At 39.0% G+C, this 16,260-nt stretch overlaps 1 protein-coding gene across 2 annotated transcripts in view; it reads right to left on the bottom strand.

Moving 5' to 3' along the window:
* The window catches only part of LOC125462796 (ATP-binding cassette sub-family A member 13-like), a 264,956-nt gene that overhangs the window by 73,602 nt on the left and 175,094 nt on the right, over positions 1-16,260 (bottom strand). For both annotated transcript variants that reach the window (XM_059655541.1, XM_059655542.1), the window contains 6 exons: positions 13,647-13,865; positions 9,446-9,642; positions 8,752-8,909; positions 7,052-7,282; positions 4,582-4,684; positions 1,516-1,765 (listed from right to left, as the gene is read on the bottom strand). In XM_059655541.1, the coding sequence (XP_059511524.1) occupies positions 1,516-1,765; positions 4,582-4,684; positions 7,052-7,282; positions 8,752-8,909; positions 9,446-9,642; positions 13,647-13,865 (1,158 nt within the window). The remainder of the gene's footprint in view (positions 1-1,515; positions 1,766-4,581; positions 4,685-7,051; positions 7,283-8,751; positions 8,910-9,445; positions 9,643-13,646; positions 13,866-16,260) is intronic.

Raw genomic sequence — 16,260 nt, 5'->3', positions numbered from 1 at the left:
CCTGATCTTTTTACAGCTTTGAACCAAATATAGGAACAAGAACTCCAGAGGTGAGATATGTGTAAAAGCCCCTGACATCAAAGTAACATTTTCCTTGCAAAACTGGAATAAATTGGAATTAAGGAAGAACAATCCATTTGGGCTCATATCAAACCCAAAGATTGTGGTCATTGGAGATCAGTGATCTCAGCTCCAAAACATTTTGGCAGAAGTTCTTCAGTTTAATGTTCTGGGTCTAACCATTTTCAAATACTTCATCAATGACCTTCTTTGCATCATGAGGTCAGAAATTCTTCTCTAATAGCATTGTGGGTCAACCCACAGCAGGAGGAATGCAGCAGTTCAAGCAGGCAGCTCACCACCACCTTCTCAAGGGCAACCAGGAATGGGCAAGAAATGCTGGCCAGCCAGCGACGCCCACATCCCACAAATGAATAGAAAAAAGAATGGGCACATTGGCTGATGATTACATCACGTTCAGTACTACTCATGACAGCTCAGATATGGAATCAGTCCTTGTCCACATGTCGCAAGACCTGACAACATCCAGGTTTGTGCTGGTAAGTAGCAAGTAACATTCACAACATGCATTTGCCAGGCAGTGTCTATTCAAACAAGAGGATATAATCAACACCCCTTGACATTCAATGGTATTACTATCATTAAATCCCCCATTATCAACATCCTGTGGGGGAGGTCACCATTGAATAGAAACTGAACTTGACCAACTATATAATTACAGTGGCTACACGAACAGGTCACAGGCTAGGAGTTCTGTGATGAGTAACTCACCTCCTGTCTCCTCAAAGCTTGTGCCCCACAGATAAGGCACAAGTCAGAAGTGCGATGAGACACTTCCGGTTTGCCCAAATGGATGCAGTGTCATTAACACGTAAGAAGCTCAATACTATGCAGTACAAATCAGCCTTGCTTAGCGCCCCATCCACCACGTACACCATTCAGCACAGTGACAGCAGTGTGTACCACCTGCAGCATGCATCGCAGTAACTTGTTCAGGTTCCATCAACGACACCGTCCAATCCCACAACCACTAACATCTTGGAAGCCAGGGCAGCAGATGTGTTGCAACATCATCTGTAAGTTTCTTGCCAAACCACATACCATCCTGACTTGAAACTGAATCGATGTTCCTTCACTGTCACTGGCTCAAAATTTCTTCCTGATTGTACTGTGAGTATACCTGCACCCGAGGACTATAGCACTTCAAGAAGGCAATATGGGCCGGACAACAAATACTGGCTTAGCAAGCAGCTCCCACATCCCATGATTGAAATTTCTAAATAAAGGTTAATCAGAGGTACTATATTCTGATAGAACAGTTTCAAAGCTGACTTCTCTTAAGTGGAAAACTTCACTCATATATGGTTATTGGCAGAGAAACTGAAATTAACTCAAAAGGTAGATGGATTTCCGATTTATCAAGAGTGCAACTGATCATTTCATTCAGTTATCCCACCATTCCCTGTGCTGAGGGCCATGATCAGGACATCTCACCTGAAGAATGTGACATCTGAATCCTCATATATGTCTGGAGATAACTTGAGGGTGGGGTATTCAGCAGTTAAAGGTTTGACACTGAACAGAGCCATTGCTAGAATGACAAAGAGAACAGGAAGCAGAATGTTGGCAATGGCCCCCTTCCAATCCCTTCTTGTATGGTGAAAGCGTTTAATCATCAGAGCTGCCATCTGTTTAAGGATGAGCCGCCATCCAGTTTCTCGCTGGATTCCTGCAAGGGCCGCACCTTGTGTAAGAATAAAGACATTTTAATCAACACAAACAAGTTCAGCGCAGTTTTATTTTTATGCTTTTTATTTTCTCAGTCATCACATTGCACTGAACACTTGATTTTTCAAGCCACCAGGTGGGTGGACAAAATATATTTTAAAGAAATTAAGTTCCAGTTTAAAGAATGCTATTAATTTCTCAGGAAATTGCCCTAAACAATAAATTGTAATCAAAATACTGTGGATTCTGGAATGTGAAATGAAAACAAAGATGGTAGAAAAACTCAACAGCTCTGACACATACGAGAAGAGAAACAGAATTGACATTTGACTCTAATACGACTCTTCTTTCCTTATACAATTTTTTCTTACAAACATCATCAAATTTTTAAAACTTTTCAATAAGCTCCTCACGATTCCTTCCTGCATTGCTGCCTCAATGTATTTCTTAAGTGATTATTTCCCTGGGTGGATTGGAGAGTGTCAAGTGTACAAGGAGATTAGTTTAGCCAATGTGACAACAACACAGAGGATCGGGAGAAAGGAGGCTTCACGCCTTCTCTATCACAACTTTACCACAAAAGCAGCAAGTGCTGAATAGTTAGTGACAACAGGCTTCCCTTGACTTCCATGCCAAAAATACATCAGAACATTTAGACAACTGAGAGTAATTCTCATTCTTTTCCTTCCTTAGGACACGTTCCTATGGTTCCAATCATTGATCAGCATCCTCCACTGGTGCCCACCAATGGTCCACTCACACATGAGAAGGGAGATTGACAGATGATCTTTTATTTCAAAATTACTTCACATGGCAAGCCAACCTCCACTGATATAGGGGTTTCCCAGTACAGCCGTAGAAGAAAAATGTCAGCAGTCCCCAGCCCTGACTTTGTTCTTTAGTTGTCACCTGACTTGTAAAGATTAAGATAAAGATAAGGCAACAGAATCTCAGAGAAATGATACAAGGTATGACTTTAAAATTCCTGTAGGTTCTGTGTGAGATTTTACCATTTTTAGTATCAACCATTCTCTACCCATCTAGAACAGTGGCTGCAGGCTATTCTGACTCATAAGCCTTAATTGCAATTTCAACGTCAGCGAAATTGTCAGAATAATGCCAATTCATGCTCGGTTACAGATAGATTTGAGCAATGGAACTATGTCTACCTGACAGCAGAGCAAAGGATAGGCGAGCCTTTCATTCCTGCAGTGTGGACAGATTTAATCTAACACATTGCCCAACCTGCTCCCATTCATCCATTTAGCTAAATATTTAATGGCACCCTACATTTCAGTAGCACCTCTCATATGCAGAAGATTTTCTTAAAACAAGGGACACTGAATTTCAGGCAGAAGCAGTAAAGGGGGAAGTAAAGAGAATTTGAAATATGATGGTATCTCTAGTTCTGAAGGGCGCAGAAATTAGTAGAAGTAGTCACTAAATTAAATGCAAAAAATTTAGAACAGAATAAGAGAATGATTTTTAACATGGAGCATGAGCAGTCTACAGAATGTACTACCTACTGTGCCAATTCAGGCACAGACTTAAGATCTACGACTTGGGGGCTGAAGTGGGCAATTTTCCCCTTTTAGCCTATTCCACAATTCAAAAAGATCATGGCTGCTTGGGTTCAGGTGTCAGCTCCACTTTCCTGTCTGCCCACCGTAACTCTCACCCACCCCTTGTCTAAAAGTCCATAGAACGCTACCTTGAGTTAATTTAAAGACCCACCCTCTAATACCGTTGGGGAGTGAAGAGAATTCCATACCTTAATGACACTTGAAGAGAAAATATTATCCTCATTTATATCATAAAAGGCTGACCTCATATACTTAACCTATATCCTGTGATTTAAGTCTCCCCCATAAGAAAAAGAATCCGTTGGGTATCCATCCTATCCAGTCCACTCAGAATCTACTACGTGCCAAAAAGGTCATCTCTCATTCATTAGCACTTCAATACAGGCCCAAGCTGCTCAACTTTCTCCAAGAGACCCTTTCATCCCAGGAATGAGTCCAATTAAAACTTAACCATATTAAAAATAATAAATGGAAGAAGGTGGTCTCAGAACCAGCACTGGAAAAAGAGAACTAGATAGGCTTATCCAACCTATCAATAGTAGTGATCGTGTAATTTGCACAAAACAGTGTTGGAATTTGTATCTGCAAAATCTTATAAAATCACCATTGGACTTGTTACTTTAATGTATTGGCATTTTCATATACTACATACTTAGCTAGGATTGAAAATAAAGTTGATCTGTATCTGCATTAATACTGCTCAAAGCCATTTGCTAGAAGGCCTACTGACTGTGACTGGACCTCCAAACATGACAGTCCATTATACATTGTTGAGTGGGAATATGACCGTGGTGTGACAAAAAAAAATTATAATACCTACGTAGGATCATTTCAAGAGTTAGCCTATGTGTTTCCACTAACTGGAAACAGGTAGAGACAGTTCCTATTTACAGTCCTACACCACATTGCAATTTTGACATACAATTACATGAAGTGTGCACTGTGCACACTTAAGGCCATTTTAAACATTTAAGGAAAATATTTTTGAGTTGCTTTTGTAAGGTCAGGAGCAGCATTAAGATGAGAGTACCTCTCATTGAATGCTGATGAAACCCAACTGTGAAAATGCTTCAAACCTTTCACTGCCCAGACTCTCACTCTGTCTGCCCAGACTTCAAATTGAAAGAGGCAGTTGAAAATGAACCCTCTTACCCTCTTGAAGTGATATTTCAAAACAATGATACTAAACATTTAAAAGTATATGAAAACTAGTACTCCTGTATAATACCAGTTTGATTTAGATACTCACTGTCACTGTGAGTTGATTCGATGCTCTCAGAATTCAGAGACTCTGTATCCTGGCTTCCATGTGGCGCTGGGCTTTGCTCACTCTGAAGCAACTTCAGAAACACCTGATAAAACAGGAAATAGAGAAAAAGAGAACATGAAAATTGAACTTCATCTTAATCACATTAATTTGATATTTCTTAATAAACCTTCCACAAAATCTACACAACTTTGGGCACGCTTTTATCAAATTTACATGTAACAAAAACAATTGCTCAATGCGAAATTATTCATCTCGCATTTGGTTGGCGATACAGCATTACATGAACACAATGAAGTAGAGAATCTGATACATTGCTCGGTTCCTGAATTCATCCACATTGTTGTGTAAAATTGTACTGACTCCCTGAAAGACAAACAGATATCGAAGAGGGAGGTCCAGATCTGGAAAGAGTGACAGGAGCAGAGAACTTGTGGAAAGTACCGATATGTCACTTCTGAAAAGTAAGTACAAGATCTGGCTCTAAAGATATCACATTGGTCATGTAGGTAGAATTACACTACACAAATGGAGCAGGCATGCTGTTGGGTGTACACTAAAGGTACCCAGACAGTTAAAGAGGTACAGGATCAAATGTGCAATGAAATTTCAGAAAAGTGTAATAATAATATTGCTGCAGAAGTGGGGGATTTTAACTACCCAAATTTTAAATAGAATAGTTTCAGTGTACAAGGTAAGAAAGAAAGAAAATTCTTAAACTATATCCAGGAAAACATTTGTTGTCAGTACATAGGAAATCCAACAAGGGAGGGCGCAGTTCTAGATGTAATATTTGGAAATGAGACCAGGGACTTGAATAGGGGCGCATTCAGCATATCGTGATCATAAATCAGTTAGATTCAGGGTAGTTATGAAAAATAATAAGGACACATCAGGGATATATGTTTTAAGCTGGAAAAAGGTTAATTTTCCTAAGATAAGATACAATTTGGCTCAAATGGACAGGGAGTGGCCACTTGCAGATAAAACTGTCAGATCAGGGAGAGGTATTCAAGGAGTAAGTATCCAGAATATGGAGAAAATATATTTCTGTAAAGACGAAGGGTAGGCCCAAGACTGAAGAACCTTAAATGCCAAAAGGCGTAAAGGTTAGGGCTAAGAAAAAGAATGAAGTTCATGGCAAATATCAAGAGATCAATATAGCAGAGTCACTAAGCGAGTACAAAAAGGACCAGGGGTTAGAAGGGCATCTTCGTCTTAACAAAGAGATTTGGAAAGCAAAGATAGTGCATGGTAAAGCATTAGTAAATAGAAAAAAGGAAAATCCAAATCAGCTTTTTAAACTATGTAAAAAACAAGAGAAGGGGACAAGCAGGAGATTACACAATGAATGGTACAGTTGGAATCCACAGATTTCTGAAGATAACAGAGCAGATAGATGAGGTAGTTAAGAAGGCATATTAGATACTTGCCTTTATTATCTTAGATATGGAATACAAGAGCAAGGAGGTTAGAACTCCACAAAATGTTGGTTCGGCCAGAGCTGGAGTGTACATGTAGCTTTGATTTGATTTATTATTGTCACATTTACCAAGAACAGTGAAAAGTACAGTTTTGCATGCTAACCAGACAAATCATACATTACATAAGTACATTCTTGCCATCACATTGTGGAAAGGATGTGTTTGCACTAGAGAGGATTCAGAGGAGATTTACCTGGACTTTACCTGGACTGGGTGAGGGGGATGTTGGTCCAAGACAAAAGATTCAGTTGGCTGGACAGAGATAATGGGAACTGCAGGTGCTGGAGAATCCGAGATAACAAAGTGTGGAGCTGGATGAACACAGCAGGCCAAGCAGCATCTTAGGAGCATAAAAGCTGACGTTTCGGGCCTAGACCTTTTTCTGATGAAGGCCCTAGGCCCGAAACGTCAGCTTTTGTGTTCCTATGATGCTGCTTGGCCTGCTGTGTTCATCCAGCTCCACACTTTGTTATTCAGTTGGCTGGAGCTGTTTTTCTTGGTGTGTACAGTCTGAGAGGGGACCTGACAGAGCTGTATAAAATTGTGAGGGGTATAGATAGGCCAGATCAGAAGGCATTTTTTCCTTAGTAGAGGGGTTTATAACCAGGTGTCATGGATTTCAGGTAAGAGGTTGATGACTAAAAGGCGAGTTAAGGGGTATTCTTTTCAAGCAGAGGATGGTGGGGTCTGACACTCATTGCCTCAAAGGGCAGTAGTTGAGCCAGAAACTCTTGTAACATGTTAGCAGTATTTAGATATTCACTTGTTTTGACTTGGCCTCCTGGGCTATGGGCCAAAAACTGGAAAATGTGATTATTGTGGTTAGATATTTATTGACCGACATGGACATGATGGACAGAATAACCTCATTTTGTGCTGTAAACTTCTAAGAGTCTAAGATCAATTGGTATGTGCAAGTACATTTATATCTGAAGCAAGAAAAATACTGGACTTATCTTGAAACCTACCTCCTCCAGTGTGGTATCAGAGATACTGTAGCTGCTCAGGTGTAAATTTTTCATTTCTTTGTCCAGATCTTGAAGCAACCTTTCATAAGCAGTCTTATCTTCCATTGTTGGAATGCTATATGTCAGCTCGCCAAAGGCATCTTGCTTCAGAAAAGCCAGGGGAACATGCTGTTTCACCAGGGAGGTTACAAGGCCAACATCACATGACTCATCAGTTTCTACTACAGTAGGCTATCAAAATACAAGCAACATAGGTTAGTTGGGCAGACATTGTACTATCAGTTTGTAAGCCAATATGACTATAATAATTTCAATGGCCACTAGTAAAATCCTTCTATACGTGGAATACATCGGTTAGAAATTTAACTTATACTTTGAAATTGTTAAGAAAAGCTCATGAAAAGTTATGAATAATTTGCATTGAGTTTTACAGAAGCCTATTGCTGGAGCCAAAACGTCACATGTCTTTGCCCTTAGTTAATGTAGGCAGCTATTCACAGAATTAAGGTGGGCATTTTCCAAAGGTATTTTTGGGGGCCAGGATCCAGTATGGACAGAATTTGAAATGGTCCCGGAGCTCATATCCTAATCCTGATGCTTCAAGACCAGCTTTGAAGTCTTGAAAGGCTGATGAAGGGAAGGAAATGGGGAAAGACTTGCTCCACCTATGGTCATTAAGGAGTTCATTAACAGGTTTGCTCTTTTGGGTTTGGAGTCTATTCGTATTTTCCTGGTGAATTCAATCAAATGCACTGTGCATCAGAACACAGCTGCCAGATATGTCATGGGAGCCTGGTCATTTTCTTAGCAGTTTCTTAGAGTTGAAATATGAGAGACTGCTGCCATCAACAGAGCTGCCCAAAATTTATGTCTTCCAAGGACCTGGCTGCTCAAATTAGTAAGGCAATGGCAACCTTCAACAATGGCCACTGCCTCTCTTTGCTAATGGTAACAAGCAGACACTCCCACCTTCTGGAAGGATTCGCTATCTCCATTTGTGAGCCAAGCTCAATTCCATGCCAGTTAAGCCATTTAAGCTTAAAAATGGTGTGATCCAAACCCAGAATTCATCCTGATATTGGGTTGCTAACCTTATATTGAAAACATCTTTAGAGTTTTGTTGGTCACTCCTTGCTAGTAGGAAATTGGATTCACTGCTCACACATCTCAGTAAAAACAGTTGGTGCCTGCAACTGAGGTTCTTCAAAGTAGACATCAATTTAACTGGACAGCTAGTCCATGGTGCAACTGCAGCACCTGATATTTTAGTACCAATTTGGAACACATATTTAAGGGGAAGACTCATCCGGGAGCAGTGTTGTTACTAGGTTGCCTTCAGATTATTGAAATGCACACATTAGGGTCACCAAAGCCTGGTGATGTCATTCAAATTCCATCATCATTTTAATCCCACTCATACTTCTTCATTAAATTCTCAACCTGAATTAAAACACAAGCCTTATAGTCTGGAATTCAGAACTTACCCGACCATGTTCTGCCGTAATTAAACTCAACTTTAGTTCTGAAGAATAATCCTATTAAACTCATTAACTTTGTTTCTCATTCCACAGAAGCTGCCAGACATGTCAAGTTTCTCTAGCTTTTTCTGTTTTTATTTCAACAGACGATAATGACTACTGGCAGCATTAAAAGCATTTAGCGTTATTGAAACTCTTTATCACAACTTAGAATGTGTAGACCTTTTTCAAGATACTGAGGCTGTAACCCTGCCCATACTGTTCCTTCAAGTAGGCAGGAGAACCGCAGCATTTCAATTGGCCACTTTCAAGGATGGCAATGCGATCACTCAAGATGTCAGCTTCATCCAAATGGTGAGTAGTAAAAATAATTGTTCGACCTAGTAAGATGAGAAAAAGATACAGATACATTTTAGTTATTATTACAGTTAGATAGATGAGTAGCTCATGAGCTGTAAACATTGCCTCAGAGAGGAGGTTAGTTATCTGGACACTTTGTTCTTGCAGGTTGTAACATTCCTTAGTTTAAGTACAACTTCACATTTGGTCAATGCTTAGGATCAGGAGGATATGACTGTGAGCCAGGTGTGAGTGGGAATCCAGAACATGTATCTCAATGGGTGTTGTGGAAGGAAGAAGATTTCAGTTTATAGGGTACTGATATCAGTACTCAGCAAAGAAGGGCCTATTCCTTTGGGATTTCAAAATAAGCAAGAAATAATGAAGGCAGTTTCTGGTAATCCTGTAAATTTGGGAAAAATTGATAAATCCAAAACAAGCCAGAATTTTCAACAGGCTTGAGTGACATAGCTTTCTTACTTCCAAAATGTGCCAGCCACATTGTGGCAGGATTACAATAAAGTGTCAATTAACCAGATAGTTCATTGTTATTGTCAACTTTATTTGTTTTCCTTACCTGTTCTATATTTTAATATAACATCCCAGATGTTACGCCGAGAGCAAGGATCGACGCCACTGGTGGGTTCATCCAAAATGATAGTAGAGGAGCCTCCAATGAATGAAATTGCCAACGACAGCTTTCTCTTTGTTCCCCCAGACAAAGCTCCAACCTGTTTGTGTTGGTGCTGACTAATTTCTACATTTTCAAGGGCCCTGAAATAAAGGATTTATATGGCTTAAGTCAGCTTACAAATTGTTAAAATACAGTTCAGGGAATTCACAATCAAACGACATTGAGAATATCCAGCGGTTTTGTATGTTCTTGCTGAGTTCAGACATTCTTAGGATTCCGAAGGTATTCCCATACTTATGTTCTGAATGACTCTTTTGAAGAGTCCACACTGGAAGTTCTGAATTCAATGTTATCAAATAGAAAAGGGAAGTAATTTTGTTTGTTTTTTAAAAAATATAATTTCTTTATCACAAAAATTATTATATTGCTGATTCAAGGCCCCTGATTCAGGGTTTCGGGTAAAATCTTTCACAAGCTTGCCTGCACGATACCCAATAAAACCAATAGCAAGATAATTTGGCTGGAGCTGCAATTCAATCATAGAATCTCTACAGTGTGGAAACAGGCCCTTCAGCCCAACAAGTCCACACCGACTATCAGAGCATCCCCCATAACCCACCTACTCTACATATCCCTGAACACTACGGGCAATTTAGCATGGCCAATCCACTTAGCCTGCATGTCTTTGGACTGTGGGAGGAAACTGTACCACCTGGATGAAAATGAGGTATTCCCATACTTATGTTTTGAATGACTCTTTTGAAGGGTCCACATTGAAAGTTCTGAATTCAATGTTATCAAATAGAAAAGAGAAGCACTTCTGTTTGTTTATTCAGAGAGTGGTAAGGGCATGGAACGCCCTGCCTGCCAATGTAGTTAACTCAGCCACATTAGGGGCATTTAAACAATCCTTGGATAAGCATATGGATAATGATGGGATAGTGTGGGGGAAGGGCTTAGATTAGTTCACAGGTCGGCCCAACTTCAAGGGCCGAAGGGCCTGTTCTGCGCTGCATTGTTCTATGTTCTATGTTCTAAACCTTGCAGACACAGGGAAAATGTGCAAACTCCACACAGACAGTCGCCTGATGGTGGAATTGAACCCCAGTCCCTGGCACTGTGAGGCAGCAGTGCTAACTGCTGAGCCACTGTGCCACTTCAGCAACCTCATTACATCGAACTTACGAATGCTGGCACCTGAGTATTTCAGATATTGTAAACAATTTGAAATGACAGATTTGCTCAATATTGGGAGACAGAAGCTTGTTTCAAGTTCCACTTAAAAGGGACAATTCAAAAGTTTTTGTTTCAGTTACTTGTGAGAGATGAAATATTGCATGCACCAAAACTTTGGGTTTTTGACAAGATGTATCAAATAGTGACATTCACAAAAAAGTAGGGCAGAACAAATGTATGGTTTATCATAGCAAAATAGTTAACATTAATTACGATTTAGCAGTCTTACTGTAGAGTTTCATATCACATGAGTGCATATTAAAGAAATTGCAGAGGTTTACTGCATGTCTTTCGATTTGCTATTTATTAACATAAGTGAACTGAAAATCACGGAAGCTATGCTGATTTCTATGCTTGATCTTTGATAAGCACAGCTGTCAATAGCAACTTTAAATATAATCTTCATTGTCAAAAATGTTGCAAGGAACTTTGCAGAAGTGTCATGAGATAAAACAGACAAAGAACTAATGGGCATTTTAGGAAAGTGGAAAAAGTCTTAGAAGAAATGGGTCCTAAGCAAAGTCTTCAAAAATATGATGACGATTGAAAATGATTCATTTAACGAAAAAAATTGATAGCTTTACATCTGAAATTCTCAAACAGTGTCTCCCAAAGTGAATGAAGAAACATTTGAGGTCAAAATTGGAGATATGCAGAAACAAAATCAGAAATTTGCTGGAAGAGTTTAGCAGGTCTGGCAGCATCTGTGGAGAGAAATCAGAGTTAACATTTTAGGTCTAATGACCATTCCTCAGAATTAATTCTGTTTCTTATTTCCAGCATTCTCAGTTCTTTCATTTTTTTTAATTGGAGAAATGCAGATTTGGACAAATTGTAAAGGACGAGACAATGTTATGAAGGTAGGCAAAAGTGAAGTCAAGAGGGGATTGGAATATAATTATGATAATTTTACATACGAAATATTGATTATCAAGACTCAAAGTAATGTATGTGTTAAACTTGATGGATCCTGCAGAATGGATTTGATGCACAAACTTTAGCATCAAGCTCGCTTCATGAACAACAGCTTGGACCCTATTTATGAGGTTGGTAATAAGGTCAATCTTATAGTGCATGAAACTATAGGAATCTCAACACATATATTAGCCTGTATATTGCCTACTTTGATCCGAGTATTTCTCACTGCATATCAAAAAAACACTCATGACCTACCCAAGGCCATCATTTTTCATCCTGAAAGCCATCTGGTCTACATCAGAAAAGGTACCTCCAAAGATTGATCAACAGGTAAAGCTAGCTTCTACAATGATATAGAAACACAAGTGGTGTTTGCCACTAACAGGAAAATGTATTAAGCCATGAAGATGGTGCATGAATTTCAATGCTAGTGTAATGCCAGATATGTAGATTGCATGCCCCAAAGACTGATGGGCTTTGTCAAACAGCACACCCCTTCATTCGCAACAAGCAAGGAAATGAGCCCACTCAACCAGCATATATTCGAAAACCAGCGTCCAACTGTGACCAACATGAGATGAGATTGCTCATGTCACCAGTTTCCTTATGTCTTTCTGAAGTTATTTTGTATACACCTTGGTTTTGTGTCAACAGCAGACTTTGAAATGATGCTCTGTATACCCAAGTTAGGCTTTTAATATGGGTCAAAAGGAACAGTGATCCTAATGCCAAACCTTCCAACATGAAAAAAGGGAACATTCACCACAATTCTCTCTTTTCTATTCATGCCCTTTTTAAAAAAAAAATCTATTCTGCCTTTGTCTTTTAAATGTCATGAATTTCAATGTTGCAAATTATTCTGTGTCAAATGCTTTTTGAAAATCCGTGTACATAACCTTCACTACACTCACCTCATCAACCCTCTCCATTACTGAATTAAAGAACTCAAGCAAGCTAGTCAAATGAGATTTGATTTTAATTCCTGACTTCCATTTACTACACTGACTTCAATAAATTCAGTTCGCAAAAACTTCCCCTCAAGGCTTCCCTGCCAGGTTTGTCCCTGTACCATTTTTTAAACAGGAGTGCAACATTCGTAATCCTTCAATCTTCTAGCACCAACTTCACTTGTAAAGGTGGATCAAAATCTATGGTCAGTGTATCTACAATTTCACCCCTCATGTCTCTCCACATTCTAGGATATGTCCCATTCAGGCCATGTGACATTTCCACTTTAATGACTGGCAAACTTTTAAAGCATTTTCTGTTTATCTGTTTTTATCACTATTTAAGAATGGTACCTAGGTGTAACTTTATTTATTAGTTGAAAATGAGTTTATCACAGAGAAAAGTTTGTTTATCATACTTTGGACATTACATGCAAGCTATCTAATGGTAAATAATTGAAAAAGATATTTATTAATCATCTTTGTGCACACTAGTCAATTCTTATTTTATTTTAAGATACTGTAAAAGTTTTAAACTGAGCTTTTTTGTCTCTGTATTAAGCCTTCTCAAATATTAATTACAAATTTGCAAAAGTCTTCAATTCATTAAGCTTGAATGAATAGCAGTGCTGTGTGTGACCAACTTTCAAAACATATCAAACTGGTGCAAAATAAGATGGCAACTCCATTTGCATTGCGTGTAATTTGTGCATGAAATTCCTCCACCTTGTTTGATTGATTCTTTTTTAATTATTCATAGAGCTTAGGCTAAACTAGCAAAACCAATGTTTATTGTGCCTCTCGCCACCCCACCCCCCACCCCACCAAGTTTCATTCAGAAGGTCTGAGCAAATTGCCTTCTTCCCTGCTACAATCCATGTGCAGAAAGTATACCCACAGCGCTGGTAGTTCCAGGATTTCAATTGCAATTTGGCCTAATCACTCTAAAAGAAAATAGTACAGCATTGTGGAATCTCTTGCGCAAAGCCCTTTTTAAACATTTTCATTTAGTTCATCAGGCAAGGCAACATATTCAGACTTACATTTTCACTTCTTGCAACAGTTGTCTGTACGTCCACTGTGGTGATTTTATTATGCCATATAACAAGAGATGTTCACGCACTGTTAATCTCTCAAACAGCACATCATGTTGCAGACACACTCCCAGCTCTTCTCTAATGACTGACATTTCTTGATTCATATTTCTCCCTCTAATATAAATAGCCCCAGAGCTGGGCTGGTGCAAGCCAGTTAGCATCGACCTATATTGTAGGCAAAACACAACACATTACCTTGGGATAGATTATAAGTTAATAGGCCATAATACATCAATGAACTACTTGTCAATAGCTCAGTAACATATAATTTTTCGTGATGTAGTTCTTCTTCAACACAAATTCATGTGTTCTATTTAACCTAAAACTTATGCAGTTTTCAGATGGTTTGAAGAACATTAAGGAACTTTCCATGCATGAAAGTAAACTTACACTTGACTTTGAACACATATAACCTGATTGGTGCTTCTTCACTAATACCAAAGTTAAATTCCTCAAATTAATTTAAAAACTATTGTCCCCTAAAATCTGCATCTTGCTACCACAATAGCCGCAACAGGATTTTACCTAATTCTCCAGTACTGGAATCTGCAGTACTTGGAGCATCTAATTATCATTGTACAAATCCAGCATCAATTTGCCAACAGAGAGTCGAATCTCCAACATCCTGGCTGCTTGACTCATCTTATTTGTGATATCACACTTCTTTTGTATTATAGCTGGTCCCAAACATATCACATAGGTAGGAATTGCCAATGTTGAGCAGCCAACCTTGCAGCTAATCTTCAGATAACATTTGCCAGATTCTGTCCCTTACCAGGTCCCTCGGACAATCCAGAATAAGCAAAGACACAGTGCAATGATTCAGGCAAACATTAAGTATGTAGTTCTGGCAGAATCATAGAATCCCTACAGTGCAGAAAGAGGCCATTTGGCTCTTCCGGTCAGCACTGATCCTCTGAACAGCATACCATCCAAATCCAGCCCCATACCTGACCCCCATAACTGTGGCATTTCCCATGGCGAACCAACCTGGCCAGCACATCCCTAGACACTACAGGCAGTTCAGCATGGCCCATCCACCTAACCTGCTCATCTTGTACTATGGGAGGAAACGGAGCATCCAGAGGAAGTGCATGCAGACTTGGATAGAATGTGCAAACTCCAGACAAACAGTCAGGCTCGAACTGGGTCTTTGGTTCTGTGAGACAACAGTGCCAGCTACTGAGCCACCATGCCGTTAGGTTTTTTAAGCCTGGATTAATACCACCAAAAGATTGCATTCATGTTGTCCCTAAAGTCAACATTCATTCCAAATCACATCAAAAGTGATAAATATTTCCATTGAAATTCTTGGATGTGCAATTGGACCTTCCAAATGGTCCAAAGAAAGCATTCACTTCAGCAACACACTTGGGATTTCCACAGTAAACACAAGCTTGGTATAAAATTCAGTTAATTTAAAAGACAACATAAATAATAATTTTACCCATGGTAAATTAAATGGGTTTTTGTTGACATAACTGGTTTTATCCATTACTGGTAAATTTTATGCAGTTTCACATCCAGTATATCAGGAAATCTATAGCTCAGAATCTAACATGGTTCATAAACCAATCTTCCTCTACATCAGTACGTATACTGATTCAAAGGGAAACAGAACACAATTAAATGGAAAATAAAAGATCCTGGATTATTAACTAAATTTTTAACTATTCTCACCAAATTGTTATATATTGGCTATTGATTTTTAATTCTATTTACTGATTTAATAGCTAGGATTTACAGCCGAAAAGAACACCTTTAAATGAGCCAGGGCACTAAATTTTACAATGGCTGCTGAGGCCACTTGGCAAAAATGAGCAACCAAGTATTTTAAACCTTTGATATGCATTAACAGGAGAGATCTCTGTTCAGTGTTCCTGCAAAATTTCGCACTTGCCACTGTTTGAATTATCTGAAAAAACAAGATCAATAAGCAACAACAATCTAATTTGTAGAAGCTATTGGGCACTAAAGAAACCAACCAAATGGGGCGCAGAGGATTCTCCTAACTGACTTAATTGCATCTTGATTGCCTAGACAAGGGGAGAACAAATCTCTTTCTTTAACATTAATCATTTCAGAGTATGTCAGTAGTCAGCTATCGTATGCCTGAACTCACCCTTTTGAAAGCTGTAATTGTTTTTGATACAAAGGGCTGCAACATCAAGAACGCCCACTGAGTAGATTAGTAACATCTGTCAATTTTATCTTTTAACATGGAGCCCTTCTCTGTTACAAGTTCAACTAAGTTCACTGAGTAAAGAATTATAGAATAAAAGGAATTGCAAGCATCATACATTCCCCCCAAAAAAGGTGCATTGCAATTTACCCTAGAAGAGCAATCAGCTGACATCAGCCACAGTTCTACTAGACTTCACAATGATCAACGGAACATCAGAATCTATAATTCCTTTTATTTATGGACTTCGACGTTATTCCAGGTCAATCTCCCTGACCTGCTTTGCATACAAATGTACATATGTGTTGCAGGCTTTAGGATGGCTTAATGTTTTTAACAAGTTTCATATTTTGCTTGGGGGAGTTTAGTTTAGGACCA

The sequence above is a fragment of the Stegostoma tigrinum genome, chromosome 2 (assembly GCF_030684315.1).
Source record: "Stegostoma tigrinum isolate sSteTig4 chromosome 2, sSteTig4.hap1, whole genome shotgun sequence".
NCBI classification, from domain to species: Eukaryota; Metazoa; Chordata; class Chondrichthyes; order Orectolobiformes; family Stegostomatidae; genus Stegostoma; species Stegostoma tigrinum.
The sequence above is the reverse complement of the archived record's forward strand: the minus strand, read 5'-3'. Positions and strand labels throughout refer to the sequence as shown.